Source organism: Petaurus breviceps, unplaced genomic scaffold (genome assembly GCF_028583685.1).
Source record: "Petaurus breviceps papuanus isolate PSGF00001 unplaced genomic scaffold, PetGlider_PUasm1.0 490, whole genome shotgun sequence".
NCBI lineage: Eukaryota > Metazoa > Chordata > Mammalia > Diprotodontia > Petauridae > Petaurus > Petaurus breviceps.
Genome location: NW_027186352.1, coordinates 761483 through 783956, shown reverse-complemented (window position 1 = coordinate 783956; position 22474 = coordinate 761483). Strand labels below are relative to the sequence as shown.

The 22474-nt window shown below is 47.4% G+C and overlaps 1 protein-coding gene across 1 annotated transcript in view; it reads left to right on the top strand.

Moving 5' to 3' along the window:
* ADGRA1 (adhesion G protein-coupled receptor A1) overlaps positions 1 to 22474 on the top strand; it is a 303872-nt gene that overhangs the window by 86499 nt on the left and 194899 nt on the right. Inside the window, exons 3-4 of the mRNA XM_069101685.1 lie at positions 12614 to 12685; positions 21813 to 21884. Coding sequence (XP_068957786.1) covers positions 12614 to 12685; positions 21813 to 21884 — 144 coding nt within the window. The remainder of the gene's footprint in view (positions 1 to 12613; positions 12686 to 21812; positions 21885 to 22474) is intronic.

Sequence of the window (22474 nt, the reverse complement as noted above, 5' to 3'; positions counted from 1 at the left end):
GAGACCATGCACTGACCAGCACTGACCACAGCACTGAGCAGTGACTTGCCTTTTATTTATTTCACGGGATCAGAGGAGAGATGGAATGGATGCTTCAGTGGAGGGGGGGGTGGGCAGAGGAGGCACAAGTGCCCAACCTGCTGCCTAATGTCCTCTCAAGGTCAAGGTCGAAGAAAATGAGAGCCCCATAAGGGCCTCATTGGTCATCCCCAAGGAGGAGCTGGGCACTTGCTGGATCCTGGCTTGCTCTCCCTCAGGACCCAAGGGTTAGATGTACGGCAGTGCGGCTGCAACTGTTTGTCTCACTGGGTCACCCTGCCATATTTCAGCCAGCGAGGAGCAGACAGGAAGGTGGCAGGCCCCACGATAATAATGGATTGTAAGAGAGTTCGCCTGGCCTCCTGGCATGAAGATGGAGGAGGCACCAGGGAGAGCCAGAGGAGGTCATAACTCTCCTCCCCGGCCTGGCGGCCCTCAGGCTCAGGGTTTATGTGGCCCAGGGAGACAGTGGAGAGTCCTCTGTCCTCTGCTTCCCCTTAGCTCTGCCCTTGGCCTGAGGCTGAGGGCATGGAAGATTCCTGCTTTTTATTCAGTCCTTTTCACTTCTTTCTTTGAGGAAAGAGGCAGGAATTTCTTCAGTGCTTTGGCCTTGGACAGGTGCACAGCCCCTGGCCTCAGGGAGCTCACGGTCTAGCTGGAGTTTGGGTCAGGTAAATAGTAATCAGCTTTCAGCACTATACAAGGAGAGCCTCAGAGTCACCAGCCCACAGCCATCAGGCATGAGGGTCAGTGTTGCTAGCTGGCCACGCCAAGCCACGGGCTGTTTACTGCCACATGGTCAGGAATTCATCTAGGGAGGGAGGAGAGAGGCTGTGCAGCATGTGAGCATGGGACAGAGTGCTTGCATGTCACATTGCCATTGATGGACAGAATATTCGTCTTCTAATATGGTCATCCTCCGCAGCTGCCGTCTGGACCATTCTCCTCCTGCCCCTGCCAGGGCTTGCTGAGTTCCATTCCTTTCGTGTTTAGCTATTGGTTTTGTAAAGGCCGATCCCTTTTTTATGTCCCTCCACTCCCCACCACGTCACTGCCTTTTTTCTTTCCTTCCCAGAAAACCCGGCCTCAGACAATGAGCAGCGGTCCAGTTGGCGCTGCCCCCACCTCCGCCTTCTCCTGTCTCTTCCTTAGGGAGCAGGCTTGGCGGTTGTATGTTCAGTGGCCGGTCTCTTCCCATCCATGCTGTCATCCTCACTGTCTGTGCCCTTTGCCTCCCTCTCACAGCCATTTGTCCGTAGAAGTCTCCCGGTCCTCTGCTCCCCCATTACAGTCATTGTTTTTTCCAGCGCAGTAACACCCTGTTATGTTTGTGGCCCTCATCTGCTTGGGCACCCCCAGGCATCTCCTTTTTTCCAATTCTTTGCTCCCACAAAAGGGGCTGCTGTCAATATTCTGGCATATGAGGGAACCTTTCTTTTTGTCATTGACTTTCTTGGGATCTGTGCTTCATCTTCAGATCAAAGGGTGTGGACATTTTAGTCTCTTTGCATAGTTCCAAACCTCCCCCACTGTATAGTGCAGCAAACAGGGAGGATGGGACAGTCCATACTGATGCCCCAGCTCCCTTCTGATGCACATTGGCATGACGGCCCACACTCTGGGTGGTGAATGCTCATTGTGCCAACACTTTAAGGAGACTTTTATGGGTTTTTGTGGATGCTTGGACAATCCCAGCCCTGATTCTGATGGGGACAAACTTAGTGATCAATTTAAACATCTTTCTTTTCAGTAGAAGTCAGAGCTTCTCCAACATGTCCTGGAATCCCAGAGACTTGCGTGCTGCTCTGGGAAATGTCGCTGACTGGTATGTGAGTCTGGGCAAGCTTCCTCAGCCTCTGGACTCAGCTTCTCTGGTTAAACAATGAGAAGTGTACCCTGTTCCTTTCTTGAGAACCCTTCACCAAACACATCTATCTTTCCCAAGTCCACTGGCTTCATGACATGCCATTTGTGAGGCAGGAAGAATATGAGGGTCAGATTCAGACCCAGTGCTACCCCTTCCTTAGCTGTGTGACTTTGGAAAGAGCTTTGACCCTCTCTGAGTTCCAGCCTCCTAATCTCTAAGACAGAGAAAATGATGCTTCTGGGACTTCCCCCTCAGGGCTATTGACAGCAGAGGAAAAGGCTTTGTAACTGTCCAGCCCTGAGCTTAAGGTCCGTCTACTTTGGTCTGGAACTCAGACTTCCAGGTGTGGGAATGTCCTCCTTGGATACATAGCAGCAGCTCATCACTCACCAATGCATGTCATAGTCTAAGAATGCCTTGTTTAGTGGCCAGCCTGCTGGGGATGCTTCTGATTTCCCCCTCAGAAAGCAGACTCAGCCCGGGACTAGATTCTGTCACCTTTTCATTTAACAGGCATTCGTTAAGCATATACTGTATATCAGACACTGCGCTACACCACCAAACTTTTGGTATGCAGAGACAAAGCTGAACTGGCCTCACCCCCGATGAGCTTACATCATAACAGGGCATCTAGGAGTCAGGGCATAGGAGGCCCCTGATTCCCCATCCCCAACGTGCTCCCAGCCCCCAGAGGCGGCCTGTCCTTGGACAGCCCAGGGAGGGTGGATGAAGAATGACGTCCCTCTTAGAGGCCCGTGTGCCTTGTTGGTGACTCCTTGACTCCCCAGGCCTAGTTCTGTCTGTTTTTTTCCCCACTTGTATCTCAGGTGCTGCAAAACTCATGAAAATGTTTGATGTCCACATTATTCATGTAAATGAGGGTGCAAATGCTCCCATCATTCATTTAGATGGATCATTTGCTGCACGGCTGCAGGCATGACGCTGGCCTGGAATTGAGAAGCTGTAACTGTGGTTGACTTTGAGAGTAACCTGAACAGATAATGACAGTTAGGTCAGGAGATGGACAGGGCCCAGAGGTCTGTCCCTGGGCCTGGGACTGGGGTGCCCAGGGGGAGAGTCACTGTGGGAGGGCTACTTGGGAAATGTTGAGAATGAGCACAAACTTACTTACTCCCTGCCTCGCTCTAATTAGACTGTATATGACAGCTGGGAGCTCCTCACCACTGAGCCACATAATGTAATTCCCAAACCAGAGAGTGTAGGCTCCTGCCCAGACTAGATAGCAGCCTGGCACTTTCTACCCCTCATGATCAGATGGTAAAGTGATTTCTGAGAAGTCTTTGAAAGAACCCAGAGATGTTTTTGGTCTAGAGGAATGCAGTTAGGGCAGGTGATGGGTCTATGGGGCTCTGCCATCCTTCCCCCAACATCAATCACAGCCGTGGCCAAGGTGCCATGCTCAATCTCCCCTACTTCTCTTGGCGCCATCCACTGGGGGGCACTGTGGCTGGTCACTCAGCCAAAGGAAACACTAGGGCCATAATGACTATACTCCCTGGTTACATTTTCCCCCCGATTTATTTATTTATTTTTAGTTTTCAACATTCATTTCTACAAGATTTGGAGTTACAAATTTTTCTCCCCATCTTTCCCCTACTCCCCCACCCCCAAATAGCGAGCCTACTGAATATCCCTTCCCCCAATCTGTTCTCTCTTATATCCTCTCTCATCCCTTCCTCTAACTTTCTAGTAGGGCAAGATGGATTTCTATACCCCAGTGCCTATATATCTTACTTCCCAGTTGCATGTAAAAAAACTTTTTTTTAACATCTGTTTCTGAAACTCCTCCTCACTCACCCCCACTGAGAAGATAAACAATTCAACATAGTTTGTACATGTGTAGTTACACAAAACATTTCCATAGTAGTTACATTGTGAAAGAGTAACTATATTTCCCTCCATCTTATCCCGCCCCCCATTTATTCTATTTTCTACTTTGATCCTGTCCCTTTTCAAAAGTGTTTGCTTCTAACTACCCTCTCCCCCAATCTGCCCTCCCTTCTATCATTTTCCCCCCTTTATCTCCTTCCCCCCTGCTTTCCTGTAGGGTAAGATACCCAATTGAGCGTTTATGTTATTCCCTCCTTAAGCCATATTCAATGAGAGTAAGGTTGACCCATTCCCTTTCACCTTCCTGCTCTTCCCCTCTATTGTAACAGTGTTCTCTTGCCTCTTTTATATGAGATAATTTACCCTGTTCTATCTCTCCCTTTCTCCTCCTCCCAATATATTCCTCTCTCACCTTTAATTTTATTTTTTATATTTCATCACTTCATATTCAACTCATCCTGTGCCCTCTATCTATGTATACATGTACACACATATGCACACACTCACATATATATTTATACACACATACACCCTCCCACACATACATATATAGGTATATATACATATTTATTCCCTTCAACTATCCTCATATTGAGAAAAGTGTCATGAGTTACAATTATTGTTTTTCCATGTAGGAATGTAAATAGTTCAACTTTAATAAGTTCCTTATGACTTCTTTTTCCTTTTTACATTCTCATGCTTCTCTTGCTTCTTGTATTTGAAAGTCAAATTTTCTGTTCAGCTCTGGATTTTTTATCAAGAATGCTTGAAAATCCTCTATTTCATTGAATATCCATATTTTCCCCTGAAGCATTATACTCAGTTTTGCTGGGTAGGTGATTCTTGGTTTTAATCCTAGCTCCTGTGACCTCCAGAATATTATATTCCAAGCCCTTCACTCCCTCAATATAGAAGCTGCTAGATCTTGTGTTATCCTGATACTCAATAACTCAAATTATTTCTTCCTGACTGCTTGCAATATTTTCTCCTTGATCTGGGAACTCTGGAATTTGGTTATGATATTCCTAGGAGTTTTCTTTTTGGGATCTTTTTCAAGAGGTGATCAGTGAATTCTTTCAATTTCTAATTTGCCCTCTGGTTCTAGAATAGCAGGGAAATTTTGCTTGATTATTTCTTGAAAGATGGTGTCTATGCTCTTTTTTTGATCATGGCTTTCAGGTAGTCCAATAATTTTTAAATTAACCCTCCTGGATCTATTTTCCAGGTCAATGGTTTTTCCAATGAGATATTTCACATTTCCTTCTATTTTTTCATTTGTTTGGATCTGTTTTATAGTATCTTGATTTCTCATAAAGTCATAGCTTCCAATTGCTCCAATCTAATTTTGAAGGAATTATTCTCTTCAGTGAGTGTTTTAAATTCCTTTCCCATCTTTCAAATTCAACTTTTCAAGGCATTCTTTTCCTCATTGGCTTTTTGGGCCTCTTTTGCCATTTGAGTTAGTCTATTTTTAAGGTGTTATTTTCTTTAGTATATTTCTGGGTCTCCTTTAGCAGGCTGTTGACTCACTTTTCATGATTTTCTTGCATCATTCTCATTTCTCTTCCCAATTTTTCCTACACTTCTCTTACTTGATTTTCAAAATCTTTCTTGAGCTCCTCCATAGCCTGTAACCAGTTCATATTTTTTTGGGAAGCTTTTGATGCAGGAGTTCTGACTTCACTGTCTTCCTCCCATTTGATCCTTTTTGTCCCCAAAAAAGGAATCTATGGTCGGATTGCATTTCCTTTGCTTTGTTGCCAGTCAAATACAAAGACTTTGAGGTCTTTGCCACAGTAGGATTCTGCTTTCAGAATGGAGAGAGCTTTGTCCCAAATTGCTGGGGGTTTTGCAACTGCCAGAGCTATTAGGAGGGTATCATCTCTACAGCCCCTGAAAGCTCTGGCACACTGACCACATCCCGGAACCACCATCCAAGACCGTGATCCAGATCCAAGCAGGTCAAAGCAGAAGCAATTACCCTCTGAATGGTCACTTGGTCCCCCTACAATCTGCAGGCCAGGAGCTCTGGAGGCAGCCACACAGCAGCAGCTGCAGCCGCCGCACCATGGCCACTTCTCACCCTGGGGGCAGGGGCTGGACCATGCTCTTCTGGACAACAAAGTTCCCCACTGACGTTCTATTTTTCTTTGGCATTTATGGGTTGAGAAGTCTGGAAACCTCCATAGCTGCTGGTGATTCACTCTCCTGCACTGGCTGGTCAGGGCCGCTCTGGGGCCAGAACTGCAGCTCATGGGGTACTGTGCTTGGCTCCTAGCACACTGGGATAGATTTTTTCCATTGGCCTGCCAGGCTGCCTTCATGGGAGATCAATTTCTCTCTGTCACCCTGTGGGTTCTGTAGCTTTAAAATTTGTCTAGGGTCATTCCTTTACAGGTATTGGAAGTGGTTGGAGCTGGAGCCCACACCATGTTTGTGCTTCTGCTCTGCCATCTTGGCTCTTCTCCCTTCCCATTAAGTTTTATCAGGCCTTCAACCCCTTTGATGTTTGCCCCTTCTAACTCTTTATTGGCAGAGCCCATCTCTTTGCCAGATCTGACTGGGTGGAGACACACCTGGGGTCCATAGCAGAGATGGGGAATGGGACCCAAATGTGGAGGTGGCACCCTCAATAAAGTAAAGGCACCCAAGGAGTGTAGGAACTGGGAAGAAAAGGGGGTGTTGTAGAGAGACTGCGCCCCATCTGCAGGGAGCAAAGTCAGACACAGAGTCTAAATTAGAGCCCTTGGAACTGAATTTACCAATTTATCAGGTGAATGCTGATTTGTGAGCTGCCCTCACACTGCCAGAAAAAAAACCAAAAAGTCAGTATCAGTGTAGATAACCACAGAAATCACATTATGGTGAAAGAAACCATAGACAAAAAACCAACATCTCTAATAAGCACGCCAAATGGCAAAGGATGTAAATTCACACCAAAACACTTTACTGGATTTTGAACCACGCAGTGTGTTTCACTATAACAGGAGCAAGGAGCCAGCAGGAAGTTATACCTAGTTCATTCGCTTATTTTAGGGCAGGGGGCCTGCCGAGAAGTACAGGAGGAGGGCTGGGGTTGAGCCTCCAGGCTCGGCCTTGGTCAGGCCATGTTGGGAGTGGTGGGCGAAGGCTTAAGGGTGTCGTGACAGTCATGTTTAACCATTTGAGGGGCCATCCTGTGGAGGGAGGGATCAGATTTGTTCTATTTGAACCCATTGGGCAGAATCTGAAGCAGTGGGGGCAAGGCACAAAGAGACCAGTTGAGTCAGGCCCTCCAGAAAGCTGGGTCTCATTTGGAAGGCTCTGCAAGGTCCTTAACAACCTAAGCCATTCACAGGGAACGTGGGCTGCCATAGTGAAGGGGCAGGCTCCCTGGCACCAAAGGGCTTTAATCACAGGCTTGGCAAACCTGTCAGGAATGCTGTGGGAGGACAGGATGGACTTCTTGGCCAGGTGCTGTCTGTGTGTCCCCTCTGAGGACTCTAGTACCACTGACATTCTCAGAGACCCTTGGACATGACCCAAGGAATCCCTCAGCCTTCCTGGAGACCAGGAGTGGGTTGGTGACCTTTGCCCTCCATTCCCAGGCCTGCCCCAGAACTGTCCCCTTCGACAGAGTGGACCCTGGGAATGGATGGAGGACAGTGTAGCTTTTCATTTCTCTAGGACTTAGAAGAGATGTGCTGGGGCCCCTTACAGGGCAGTATAATGCCATAGACAGAGGGCTGGCTTTGAGTCAGGGAGACCTAGCTGTAATTCCCACTTCTGACCTTGCAGGGTGTGTGACCCTGGACGAGGCCCCTCACTTCTCAGGGCCCCATGTCATTTTCTGACACTACAAGGTGCTAAGACCCAGCCCTGGAAGCCCGACATCAGTGAAATCCCAGACCCAGGAGCAAGCCAAAGCCCCAGTGAGCCTCAATGCTCCTGTCTGTCAATAGGATCACCTCTATCATCTGCCCAGTACGTTTCATCCTGGAAACCCAGCTGGCGGCAAGGACTGGCTCTGGAAAATCCGGCCTCCCCATCCGCTTGTGTCAGGGACAGACGGAAGCCAAGGCATTGTCTCCTCTGGATTGTGCATAGTGTTTTTCTCCATGTCTAATGTTAAGGCTCTGGGCTGAGGTTTCCATAGCAACCCTAGCAAAGCTGCTCCCACTACACACTCCAGGGGCCGTGTTGAGTTGGCATGGACCATCTGGCAGGCCAGTGGCTGCTTGGTCTTCGTTGACTTGGGGCAGATGCAGAGAGAAGAAGGCCCTCTTACTCTCATCCTCTTGAAAAGATGGTGTGGGTACCAAGAGTTCTTTGTCCCCAGAGATGTGCAATCATGCGTGGTGCTTAAGATGCACCTCTCAGCCCCTGGGCATGGGGCCCAGTGTGAGCTGGCTGCCAGGCTGCGTTTAGCCCCTTCACTCCCTGGCAACTGTTGGGAGCATCATTCCTGAGGCTTAGCATTTACCTGAATTCTGGAGACTGTATTCCATGAGGGGCCCCTCAGGGCTGAGCCCCCACTTGTACTTGCAGCTTGGGTCATTCAGGGGTCGCCTGTCCCCAAGATCAAGGTATTCTGCAAGTATGGACTCCCCCAAACCATAGCTTGGGAGCCCTCACCAATGGATTTATCTTAAATACCCAGCCAAGGCAAAAGCTTTTATTGAAATGGTATTGAAAGGACAGCAGCAACCAGTCCATCCACGCAACAGACCCGGGGCGCATGGTAAGGGGAGGGCCAGGTGTGCAGAGCACACCTGGCCAAGGAAACACGTCAGGGCCTCTCATGATGTTCCCCTGAGACCTATTTTCTCGATGGGAAGGTCACTACTGATCACCCTGGGCCTGGACCTTGATGGCACAGCTGGTCTGGCCTGGTCTGGACTTCTCTCTCACTGAACATGGGCCCTTCCACTGGGAGAGATGCAAGTGGCCATTGCTTGTGAGTCAGGGGGGAGGAGGGGAAGGAAGAGAAACAGGAGGAGGGAGAAGAATAGGAGGAAGAGGAGGAAGAAGAGGAAAAGGAAAGGAAGAGGAGGAGAGGAAGAAGAGGAAGAGGAAGAGGAGGAGAGGAAGAAGAAGAGGAGGAAGAGGACGAAGAAGAACACCTACTGTGCACCAGGCACTACACTCAGCCCTTTCCCATTATTTTCTCGTTTGGTCCTCACAACAACCTTGGGAAGTCAGTGCTATCCCACTATCCCCATTCCCTCCATCCCTATTTTTGTTGTTGTCATTGAGTTGTTTCCATCCGGTCTGATTCTCCATGACCCTGTTTGCAGTTTTCTTGCCAGATACTGGAGTGGTTGCCATTTCCTTTTCCGGCTCATTTTATGGATGAGGAAACTGAGGCAAAAAGAGTGATGTGACTTGCCCAGGGACTCACAGCTGGTCATTGGAAGGGGCTGCATTTGAACTTGGGTCTTCCTGACTCCAGGCCTTTAACCCTATCCACTGCACCACCCAGTTGCCCCTGGAAGGAGCGGGAATCTCCTGTCCCAGGAGGAAAGACAAGGAGAAAAGGGTAAGGAGAGATTACCTCTCAGGAGCTGCCATGAGATGACCCCCTTCTGCTATCAGTCACAGGGCCCATTGCCTTATGACATCAGTCAGCCCACGGAGGAGCTTCTTTCTACCTCCTCAAGAAGTACCTGGATCTCTCCTTTACAAGGGGAGCCCTCCTCCCAGGGGAGGGAACCCCTTTCTCCACACCAGACCCTCAGGCTGGGAGTCTTTCAGGGGCTCTCACCCTCCAAGAGGCCATTGATTCCAATTTGAAAGGGCAAAATCTCCATGTTGTTGCTTCTGTTACTGTTAGTGGCCTCACCTGTAACTTCACCCAGGGTCCTCAGCTGCCCCAGCTGTGTAAACCTACCTCTAGGAGCCATGTGAATTGTTAGGGGAGCCTCTTGCCAATATCTGATTGGTCCCCAATCTTACTCCCCTGGCCTCTTTGTTAATCCCTCCAACCCTCACCCCCCAGGCCTGCCCCATTTATTTTCAGTCATTTCCCACCTATGTCTTGACTGAGACTGCTGCCAACCTTCAGTAAGCCCTGCTCTGTGCAGGGCTCCGGGCTCCATCCTGGGGGAAAAAAAAGTTTAAAAGCCTACTCCCTGCCCTCAAGGAGCTTACAGTCTGGCATACTGCAGGCAGGAATAACAACACAATGAGAACTTGGCAGAGAGGCCGAGTCCAGAGCCTGGAGAGAAGGACCACCTTCCTGCTGGGGGGAGGGGAGGGCACTGAGACGTAAATCTCCAGGAGAAAGAAAGGATCTGGTGCCCCCCCCACCGGGCAGGATGAGAGAGATGCACGGCCATGATCGAGTGAGTCTGGGGAGCCCAGTTTGACAAGAGACCAGGAGATACGTGAAATCAGGCTGAAAAGGCCTGTGGCTCATGAGAGACAAGGCAAAAACTGGGAGCTGTGGGAGATTATGTTCCATAATCAGATTTATATATCAGGAAGATACATAGGTATGTATGTATTTATATGTATTTTGTGTGTATATGTATTTATACATACATACATTTATACATCAGGAAGATGATGTGGACAGCAGGATGAAGGATGGGTCACTGAGGAGACAAGGGGTCTCTGGCTGGCTGACTGGCTGGCTCTTCTCTCTCTCTGTCTCTGTCTCTCTGTCTCTCTCCCTGTCTGTCTCTCTATCTCTGTCTCTGTCTGTCTGTCTCTCTCTCATACACACACACACACACACACACACACACACAAATACACACATATTCTTTTATATTTATTCTCCAGCTTGTCTCCCAGCAGACTCTGCAATCCTCAGAGGCAGGAACTGTCCCCCACCTATCCCCTACCCCCTCACTCCCCATAATACCTAGTCTAGTAGCATGTGCAAAACTGGTACTGAATTAATATTAATTGAATGAAAGATTGGCAATAAATAAAACCTGGCATTGATAAATTGACATTGGAAATACAAAATCAGGTTTGGGGAAAAACCCCCCTTGTGGCTATAGCATGGACTTAGAAGGGATGACCTTACATGCCTCTGGGGGCAGGTGGGGCATTGGGGGTGGGGAGTGCCAGCCCATCCGAGTCTGGAAGAATCCCTAGCCAGAGGGCATCCAGGAGTGCCAGGGCACCAATGCCTCTGTGCAGGGAGACCCTATGCACTTCAGAGGACGGATGCACAAGTTTCTCTGTTATCTCAGAATTTTCTTTGGGATGCGAATTTAGGGTGAGAGTTGGAAAGGTCCCTTTGGTGTTTCAGTTCAGAGCTGTGACCTAGACGCCTTGGGCAGGTGTCTGAGGAAGCCTGTGGATGCCTACTCACAGGCATCTTTTAGACATAAAACCTGTATCAAAAATGTGTTCCTTAAAAGCCAGCTCATGAGCTACTGGTTAAGACCATGCTTTAGAGGGAGTTATGGTCTGTAAGACCTGGATGGTAGAGCAGTTACCCCTTTTCTGATGAAGAGGGTAGCAGGGGTGGTGGTGGCAGGGACTGGGGGAGGATGAGACAACATCCCAGCCATGGTCCCAGAGGCAGACTTGAGCAGTGAGTGTCTCCCAAGGTGGGAAGGGGGCTCATCTAAACAGACAACAGCCCTGGTCAGCAGGTGTCCTGGCGGGGGGGAGGTGACCCATACAGAACAGCTCCACTCCCAAAGCCCAGACCTGAGCAGCTGGTGTCGTCTACCACTCCCTCTGGGTCAAGGCAAAACTGTCTTCCTAGAGACTGATTGAACAAAGTCTCACATTAGCAAATGCATCTAACGGTTTTCTTCTCCAAATTGCCCATGTTTGTAATCATTTCCACGTAAAGAGACGATGGACTGCCCTTTGACTCATGGCTCTTTGGGGCCCCAGAGGCCCCTGGAAGTGGAGGACAATCATTCTGTGGAGGGAAGCACACAGTTGCTCCCTCCCTTTTGTCTGAAAGGGCCTCCCCTGGATTCGCCACCAAATCTTGTATGTGGCAATCAAAGGCTGTTCCTGCTCAACCCATAGGTTGACAAACCAATTTGTCTTAATTCAGAGGAATATGCAGCAAAGGCCATCAAGTAAAGGAAGGTGGAAAGGGCCTGGAGAGCCCCCCTCTCTGCTGAGAGTTATCCCCCCAGTGTCTTCAGCTGAATCTGGACAAATGGGGGCCTTGTGAAAATGCCTTAAATGTCTGAAGGAGGAGAAGGAGTGGGAATGAAGGAATGAGAAAAGAGAGTGGGGGAGGGAGGAGGGAGGAGGAAATGAGGAAGAAGGGAGTGTTTCCCTTTGCAGGAGATGTCCTGAGTCTTTCCTGGGCAGTAATTCACCTGGGTCTCCTCTGGGGCTGGGGACCCCCTCCCAACCCTCATGCCCATAGAAGCTACAGAGCAGCCAGAGCCAAGGCCCTATTGTCTCTTGGTCCACCTCCTGGCTGAGCCTGGGGCTGCTGAGGAGGGAGTTATGGTCTGTAAGACCAGTTTTCTCAGACCCAGCACAGTCTCCCCTTCTCCACCCCAGACTGGAAAATGAGTGGTGGGATCCAGCAGGGGATCATAGCCTGAAGCCTAATTGCCTCCCTCAGCAGGTCCGTGGATCATCAATCCTCATAATGTTTCCCCTTGTTAAACAGCCTCTTAACTCTACCCACCCCCCACCCCCAAACCTGAGCTAATCACTGTGGCCAGTCTGTTCTGCCAAGAACATCCAGGGAGATGCAACAGAAAATCTCCTCGTGTGCAGCAACCCTGGGGACTTGTCTCTGCCCTTCTTTCTCAGGCCTGAAGGCTTAAGGGAAGGGCAGGGCTGACGGTTCCCTGGCCTATGTTCTCTCCTCTCAGTCTGTGGCTCCCTTGTTCTCCAAGGCCAGGGACTGACCACACCTTCTCTCCTTCTCTCTAGGGACCTGAAGAATAATCTGATAAGTGTGGTGGAGCCCAGAGCCTTTCTCGGTCTGCCGCAGCTCAGACGTCTGTAAGTACCCTCCTGGCCCTGCCTACTGGGGTGATGGGGTTGGAGCGGATGGCACGTAGGGGGTCGGAAGCCCTTCCCCAGACCCGGATTAGCTGTGGAACCCTAGGGAAGTTGTTTTTTCTTCATGCCTTTGTTTCCTCATGTACAAAAATGGGGCAGGGATGGTAAGTGTTGTGATTGTTGTTGTGGGGCAGCGAGGGGGCTCAGTGGATACAGCACTGGGTCTAGTATCAGGAAGACCTGAGTTCATATCTAGCCTCAGATTAGCCTCATCCTTTCTAGCTGTGCAACCCTGGTCAAGTCACTTAACCTTTGTTTGCCTGAATTCCTTGTCTGTAAAATGGGGACAATGGAAAAGGAAATGGCAAACCACTCTAGCATCTTTGCCAAGAAAACCTTAGGGATAAAGGTACAGGGATCACGTAGAGTCGGGAACAGCCAATCAGCTCGAGCCCCCATTTTGGCATATTTCCTGCTCTGTGAGTGTCCGGTGCTCAATGCCATTGTTCATTTACAGAATTACCTTTTGCTTTCAATTGGCTTTGAAAATAAAGTAAGAAGTGGAGTCTCTGAATGTTGGACAACAGCACTAAAGAGGAGAGGTCATTCTCTTTAAGTACCTTCTGTCCATTTATTAAGGCAAAGAGAGAGGACTTGCTCAGGACCCCAGAATGGGCCAGGCCCAGTCATGCAACCAGTCAGGCACTCCTTTCCATCACGTGCCCGGCAACCCAGAGCCAATAACTTTCAAAGTGTGTCCGAGGCCCTTCTCTCCTGGTTGGCAGGTTCTTGAATGGGGCTAATGGTGGTGGTCAGGATGTTATTGACAACTGAATGCACACGTTGCAAAGTATCTCTGTGGATAAGTCATGATCTTAAACCAGCCTGAAAACCAGGAACCAGGAGCTTTGTAATGTGATCCCAAGCCAGTCATGGAAGCTCTGACAGGAGCTGCCTGTACCAATGTAATCACAGCCACTCAAGAAAAAATCCAGGTCAGAAGCCAAAACCGTTCAGGGTTCCCCACCCCCACAAGTGCATGTGAAGTCACCCAGGCATCCATTTGAACTGCACATCAGACATATAGCATGTTCCACTTGCCATGTTTGGCATAGTGTCACTGAAAAATTTAACGTGTGTGACCAGACGCCTCGTTGGCCTTCTCCCTCCCTCGTGACCTGCTCACCAGGATCTACCCATCATTTGAAATCCAATTCAAATCCAAATCCCTTCCCTCCACCTCCCTGCAGGGGCAGCAGCCCTCTCTGAAATCTTTCTTTTTTCTGAACTGCTTAATATTTCTCTTCTGCTGGAAGGAATTAGCATTTAATTGGCTAATTAATGGCATGGCCTGTTTTTGTTCTCTGAATGTTTCATTGATTTCATTTGTATCTTACCAAGATGATCTTAAGCTCCTTGAGGACAGAGACTCAACTGAGGTCACCAGCCATTTATTAGGTGCTATTTTATGGCAAGGCCCTGGGGATACAAGATGAGAAGAGAAGCTTCTGTCTGCCATGGCCTTCCACCTTAATGGGGTATGCAATATGTAATCAGATGGCAAAATGCATGCTTATTGGAAGAGGGGGAAGGGAAGGTTTCCTGTACAAAGAAGCACTGAACCTAGCCTTGAACAGAGGGCTTGCATACAGGGAAGGCAGATCTGGTCTAGAGGATTCACTATGCAAACGCACCAGCCCAGAAAGTCTGGAGAATATCCCATAAACCAGTGTTGCTGGGATGCAGAGTGTGTGAGGGTGAGGTTATGGAATGAGGTGCAAAGGTAGATTAGAACTTCAAATCCTAAACTGAGGACCTTCTATTTTCTTTGAGAGGTAATAGGGGCCTGCTTGATCCTTCCAAAAGGAGGAGGAATGCACTTAGAATGAAGTCTTGGGAATATTATTTCAATAATACAATAATAACCATTGCTGGGATGTGTATAGTGCTTCAAGGTTTGCAAAGTGTTTCACAAATATCACCTCATTTAATCTTCACAACCTTGGCATCTAGGTGCTATAATTATCCTCATTTTAGAGACTAGGAAACTGAAGGGGACCACAGTAGAGGTATTTGTCAAGAGTCACAGAGCTAGTAAACATCTGAGGCTGGGTTTGAATTCCAGTCTTCCTGACTCCAGGTCCAGTGATGTGTCCACTGCACCACTTATATGTTAGTGGTGAGGGAAGTGATTGGAGAAGGGAGAAAATGGAGGAAAGCCAACACATCAAAAGGTCATTGCTGTTCAAGTGAGATACTGAGATCCTTGCTTGGGGGTGATCATGAGAGTGGAGAGAAGGGGATGAATGTTGAGATGTTGTAGAGGATCGAGTCAAGGATTCCTCTGAAACTGTGAACTAGAATGAGATTGGTGGTGGACATGAAAAAATAGGGGAGTGAGGATTTAGGGGAGAAGATGATGGATCAGTTTCTCAGACATGTTGGTTTTGTGATGCTTTTGTGATGGCCATCCCCAAAGAAGGCAATGTGGTCTTGGAGCTCTGGAGGGACCATTTTGAAACTGAGTGATGTAAACCTTAAAACACTGAAGAAATCAAAATCAAATCGATTCTTGACTGAGAAACTCCTCTCTGAAACACCCAACACATCCTCTAGCCTTTGCTTAAAGACCTCAAGTGAAGGAGGACCCGACCCACCTTCTCTAAAGGCAGTCGGTTCAGCACTGGACAGCTCCAATGACAGGGAGTTTGTCCTTAGATGGAACTGAAATCCACCTGCCTGTGGCTTGTGCCCTCTGTCTCCCAGGGAGGTCCCTGGAGTTCCCAAAAGTGACCTCATGTCCCTGTCACTGAGGTTAGCACAATCAATGCTGTTTCAGTTCAGTTGTTTTTTTTTTTTAGTCACATCCAACTCTTCATGACCTTATTTGAGGTTTTCTTGGCAAAAATATGAGCAGTTTGTCCTTTACTTCTCTAGCACATTTTACAGAGAAACTGAGGCAGACAGGGATAAGTGACTTGCCCAGGGTCACACATATAGTAAGTGTTTAAGGCTGGATTTAAACTTAGGGCTTCCTGACTCCAGGTCTGGTACTCTTTCTACTTAGCCGCAATATCGAACACACTGTTTCAAGTGGCTGGGGGAGGAGGAAAGGACGATGATCTCAGTGGGGATGTCAGAATGATATAAATCTTTGTCTCAGCCATCAAGACTCTGACTGCATTCACCACTGCCCATCTTCCATGTAGTCTTTTGGACTGGAAGTTAAGGGCACACACTACCTGGGAGAGGGAGAGAGAGCAGAGATAGGTGCATAAATAAATCCACAGCATTTACAACTGAATCCCACTTTCTGTCTGCTGGATCTCTACTCTGGGATGTGGTCACTCCCTCCAGTGATGCCCTCACATCTTGATCAGCTTTTGTGGGACTGATCTCTCTATCTGACTTTTCCCTGTCTTTTCCCCCCTTTTTTTCTGCCAGTCCTCCATGGGAGTCCAGAAAACATGCTAGGAACCTTCTTTCAACTCTGTACATAGGACAAAAAGAGCTTGCTTGTGAGCTGACTGACCCTCCATGAAAGGTCATACTTTTCTGATCACCAGTTTCACACCCATTTCTTTCATGAAACTTACATGAAAATCTCTTGGGTATCAGTCCAAGGATGGTCATAGGCATCAAATAGTGTCTGCTTTTTGGGTCCTTTGGCAACCAGGGTGTCCCACACTTCTCATCAGACATTAAAACATCACCAGAAGCATGTTGGCATGGGAAAGATAGCCCTTTGTTTTGGAGGGAAGGTTGAGGGCATTCAAAGTCCCTTATGGTACAGGACATTCCATCTGATGGCAGGGATTTTTTAATGAATTGATTGGTTTTTGCTGATTTTAAAAACAATCTTCCTCTTTTTCTTTTTTTATGAAAAAAATTCATTACATGGGATAGCTCTCTTTGGGGCTGGGGTAGGGAGAAAAGATACAGGGGGAAGTCTAGGCAACAAAGACAAACCTCATCAATAAAAACTTACTTTTATAAAGTGCTAGTGTAAGATTTTCAAGGCAGTTCAGCCCAATCTTGTCCCATTCAATCCTGAACCCAGGTTCTGATCCATTGCCAGGCTGCCCAAGGTACAGAAATGGATGGTTCAGCTTAAAGAGCAGTCCTTCCAACTGCATATTTGACCTGGTCATAGCACTTCTTCATCCATTTTTTTCCTGTGTGGAGCAAACTCCTTTCGGTCTTCATAGATTTGTACCAGGTTGCTCTACAAGGTTACAGGGTTGATGCAACCAGCCCAGGTCACCTTCAGACCTGAGCATTTGGAAGACCCACCCTGAAGCCAGCCTAAATCCAAACCCACTCTCCAGCCATCCTGAGATCCCTTACCATGCTCCAGGCCATGGCCTGTGTACCATGGCCTCCCACCCTCTACACAGACATTCTTCCAGTTCCCAACACTGGAATCAAACCAACGGACTATCCCCTGCCTCTGACAACAGCCCTGACTGTGACTGCCCTCCCAAACCTTTCTTCCTGGCAGTTCTTTGGCTTTGGGCATTGTCTCCTGCCCCCCCTCCTTGAGGGCAGGTACTATCTGTTGTCTCAGTATTCCTAGCACCTAGCCTAGTGCCTAGCACTTAGTAAATGATATTCATTCCTTCATCTCTAGAGACCCCTCCTCCAAACTGGCCCTGGGCTGCTTCTCTCCAAGTCATCCCGCGTGTGCCTTGCTCTATGTTACTGCTTGCACGTTGTATCCCCTGCTGTCATGGGAGCTCCCTTGGCACAGAGTTGCTTTTTGCCTTTCTTCATATACCCCCCCCCCACACACACACACACACTTAGCACAGTGTCTGGCGCATGGCATATGCTTGTTGACTGATTGGTGAACCTGCCTGGTGTTTAATAGCTCCTCACTCATCATCATAATAAGAGGAGCATCGCTGCTGTAGCCCCTTTCAAAGACTCTTTTATGATTTATGATATGCTTTGGAGACATGTTTTTGGAGAAGAGCTTTTAAGGCAGTGTTTACTTTTACAGAATTCTGTGCTTTTTAAATGTCCCATGAATGCCCAGCATGGTGGGCCCTGGGGCTCACTACACTTTTCAGTCAATTGCATGACTGTGAAGGTTGGGTCTCCTCTAGACTTGTTTGTGCATGCCTGTTTATTCTGTTATTGTGGCTCCGTCAAAGATGACCTTGATGGGAAGACAACATATTCCCATAAAGATTTTGTCGAGATTAGAAAGCAGACACAGAGGCAAGTTGTCATTGGAACCCTCTCAACTGCCTCCCCCCACAAGAGGAATAATGTTGATAATGCCCCCAGTTATTTAGTGTCTTCCCCTCCTCCAGAGAGCTTTAGAATCAATCTCTCAGAGCCCTCCAAATTGTTCTGCATCCAGAACAACATAAAAAAACAAGGAAACAAGTATTTAAAAGGCAAAGGAAAGGAAAGCTGAGAGAGGAATGATTTGATTGCAGGCATTGTAGATATTGAGTAAACAAGAAAAGAGGAAGGGGGAGGGGCAGAGGAAATGGGAGAGCCTGTGTTGCCAGGATGATATGTCTACCTATGAAAGGGTAGCAGGCTAAGGTGGGAGCACTGAAAAGCCCACGAGGGTCATTCAGCAATACCAGGTACTTCTGTGGGTGCCCATCAGTCAGAGTTCATATGTTTTGTATGTTTATAAAGTCCAAAATTGGAATGAGGTTTGAGATTGTGTTTGCTTGGGGGAGGGTCAATGTGTAGACATAAATCTGGCAGTGAAAGTTTGTGGTTGTGATGGAGGGTCCAGGTGTCACTGTGTATGTAAGGCTGGTATTATACTGACCCTAGAAAAGTAAGTCAGGGCATATCTTTTGCTGGCGATTCAAACACTACTGAGTAGGAGAGATGAAAAAAGCAGTGTATTTTATAATTATAACCACCAGTATGAATGGCTTGAATTCACATAAAAAGGAAATAAGTTTTAGACTGGTTAATAAAATTATACCAATTGGAAACATTAATTCTTCTTCTTCTTGTTAGTAAACAATCTTAAGTTTTAAAACTTATTGAATGGAAACATGGAAACTGATGTAGGAAGCTAGGTGGCACAGTTGGTTGAGTGTGAACCATGCAATCAAGAAACCCTGAGTTGCCTCAGATACTCACTAGCTGTATAAGTCTGGGCAAGTCATTTCACCTCAGCCTCAGTTTCCTGGGATGGGATAATTCTAAAACCTACTTCACAGGGTTATTGTGAGTATTAAGTGAGAAAATGTCAAAGCATGATTTCTTTCTGTCTCTCTTGGTGTCTCTGTGTCTGTCTGTCTCTTTCTCTCCATATAAAATTAACTGACTCTAGAAAATCAGGAGTTGACATTAGGATTTGAGAAAAACACAGATTTAACTCAGAAAGCAGTGAGAGCTAAACATGACAGCTCTGTAATGAGAGGAACTGTGCCAAGGTGACTTGAGTTCTGGACTTGCATGCCACTGCAGCCACTTAGCTGGGTCACTCTTTAGCTTTCCTAACTACCCAGTGTTTCTATTGTCCAACTATCATCCAGATCTCTGAACAAGAGAAAGTTTATTCCCCAAACTTAAGTCATGGCTATTGATACAAAATCATTATGGAATATATGGACAAATAGAATATTATATTAGAACAAAAATGTGATCATCAAATTGAATTTCTGCCAGTAGTTTAGCATTAACCACAAATTCACAGTATATCTCATAATAAGAATAAGTGCACAAAATGCCTCTATTAAGTACGACATGTATATGTATTGGAAATACTATCAAATATAGGAATTGAAGTAATTTTCTTTAACACAACAGAATTTTTTATTTAATAACAACAGTAATAAATATTTCTTAAGTACTTGCTGTGTGGCAAGGAAGCAGCTATGGGTGGCTCAGTGGATTGAGCACTGGAACTGGAGCCAGGATGACCTAAGTTCAAATCCAGCCTTAGACACTTACTAGATCTGTGACCTTGGGCAAGTCAGTTAACCTCTATTTACCTTTATGCTCTGGAAAAGGAAATGGCAAATCACTTTAGTGTCTTTGCCCAGAACGTGTATGGACAGTGTTAGCATGATACAGTTCAAGAGTTGGACACAATTGAATGACTGAACAACAACTGCATGTGCCAGACGCTTTACTAAGGACTGGGGATACAAATATAAGCAAAAAGAAGAACAGGAGTAAAAGTTCCATAAAGAAGTTGGAGAAAATAGCTTAGAAAGAAGCCAAAAAGCATTAGTTAGCAGTTGGCAATCTTAAAAATGAATGGAAGAGAAAGAACTAAGCAATCCAATGAGAGTGCCGAAGATACTAGGGAAAAACCAAAAGACAGAAAACTCCAAACATAAATTAGCCATATTTTAAGATGGAATTGAAAAGAATTTTAGAGGAGATAATTGAAGAATCACATACCTAGAAAAACAACAACACAACAAATAAATATGAAACCTAAATACATATTTAAAGAAATCATAAAACAAAATTTCCTGTATGCATCAAAGTGATGGGACGAAAGTACAAAATCCATAGGCTTATGGAAGGTGGGAACCCTAGGTTTAATTCTCTGAGAAATGTGATTACCAAGCTCTGGAGTCTCTACATTAAAGAGAAAATACTTCAAGAAATTATAAAGAGAAAGGAAGTTGAATCAGAATTATGAGAGAATCATCAACGAGAGAGGAAAGGAAAAAAATTGGAAAATGCTTTCAAAAGAAAATGGCTTACATCCAATAATGACTTAGCTTATAAAACTGAGCATAATCTTTTAGTGGGAAAATAAACTTTTCATAGAATAAGTCACTTGCAAACATTCTTACTAAGACAAGAGAAAATCAGAGTTGGATGGGGTCTTTTAAATGCAAAGGCATAAGATCCAAATAGAAATAAATTCATTTTCTGTCCCTCAAAGACAGAGATGGGGACACTGACTCTGGCTACCTCACCAGAGAGTTATAGGTGGGGTCTAGAAGTTTGAGCTATTCTTATATTTGTTCCAAGGTGGGTATTTTTAAAAATGATGATAATATTGGCTATTTTGTTTCCCTCCTCAGTTCATGGCTAGCCAGGCCCTACTCAGCTGAGGTCATGGGGATTAGTGATCTTGGATAGTCTCTCTCTTTTTCCTGACTTTGGGTTTACCCTGGGCTCTTTGCTCTGGGGTTTCTGGTCTTTTGTGGTTTCAGGGACCTGCGCATGCTCCACGGGCAGGGGGTAAAAGTCCATAAGGGGAGGATACCACAAGGGGCACCATATGGGGCTGAAATTTCAAGAACAGTTAATGTTACATGGAATCTAGAATAAAGACTGTCTTTAGGTATTGGTATCTGAAAGATGTAAGCCATTGTGTCTGTCAGATAGCTGTGACCCAGAGCTGCCCTGGCAGGCCCGAACTCATTCTGCCTAGCTAGTTTGGGGTCTGGTCCTTATTTTGGTCAGCCCTGCACTGGACAGAAGCCCTGGGGCTTCCCTGGTTCCTGGTGCAGACAATGGCCTTCCTTCTAGTAGCTTTCTGGGAGGCAGACTCTGCCTTAGGAGCTTCCTCTGGGGCTTGTTTTCCTGGGAAGCTATTTCCTCTCACCCCATCTTTACCCCTCCTTTCTTTCCACCTTTATGCAGTATCCTGGGGGAATGTTATTCAGAGGAAATTCCTGGCCACATCCTTGACATCTTTTCCTCTCTCTTGCCTGAGTACCTCCCAGGTATAGAAAAAATGGGGATTGGGAGTGGGCTGCAAGAGGCCAGAGCACACCTGAAGAAGGGCCCAGCTGTGCCCTCACCCTGGCACCTCAGCCCTGCAGAGGAGCTGGTTCCACCCAGGGGTATCTTCTCCCACATCACATTCAGTGAATTTGTAACACCAAGGGCAGGGAGACCCAGCAAGACCTGACATAGAGGCTTAGTGATAGTGCTGGTGCTGCCTGGTCAGGAAGGAGGAAGCATCTATCTTCCTGCTCTGCCTCGGCCCAGACTCCAGCCCTCAAGAAGTCTCTGCCTGGGACATGAACACAGGGGGCCAATGGCAGGGATGGCTATTTCCCCTTGGCCAAGCAGACCCAGCCTAGAGTGACCCAGCCTTTCTGAAGGGCTGGGGCAGAGGCTGTTCCTGAGCCAGCAGAATGAAAGATGACAGCATCGTCCTTCCCCACAGGGATCTCTCCAATAACCGGATTGGCTGTTTGACACCCCAAGTGTTTACCGGACTCAATAGTCTTCACAAACTGTGAGTACTGAGCTTACCAGATGAGGGGCATGGGTGTGTGCTCTCGGACTGCCTGGAGCCTCCTGAACGGAAAGGGGTGGGAGGAAGGACACGGCCATACCTGGTCAGCTCTTAAAGAAGAGGTCTCAGGAGAGCCTTGGGAAGGCTAGGAGCCAAGAGCAGGCAGACTTCCAGGTGCTACACCTCCTGCACCCTGGGTGGGGCTCATGGTCAAGATGGGGGGGATGGATAGCTATGTGCTGTCCCATGAGCAGATAGTGGTTACACCTTGGACTCACCTCCAGAGTCACTGCATTCCTCCTTCTAGTCCCATCACCAGCCCCTGCCATGCAAAGGAGGGAGGAGGGAGGACAGAGCCCACCCCACATATAGAAAAGGGGGAAGGAAGGAGGAGGCCACCCAACTACAGAGGAGGAAGGACAAAGCCTACCCCCCCGCCATGCAGAGAAGGGTGGAGGAAGGAGGAAGCCATCATAATACAGAGCAGGGAGGAGGGAGGAGCCCACCCCACCTACAGAGCAGGGAGGAGGGAGGAGCCCACCCCACCTACAGAGCCGGGAGGAGGGAGGAGCCCACCCCACCTACAGAGC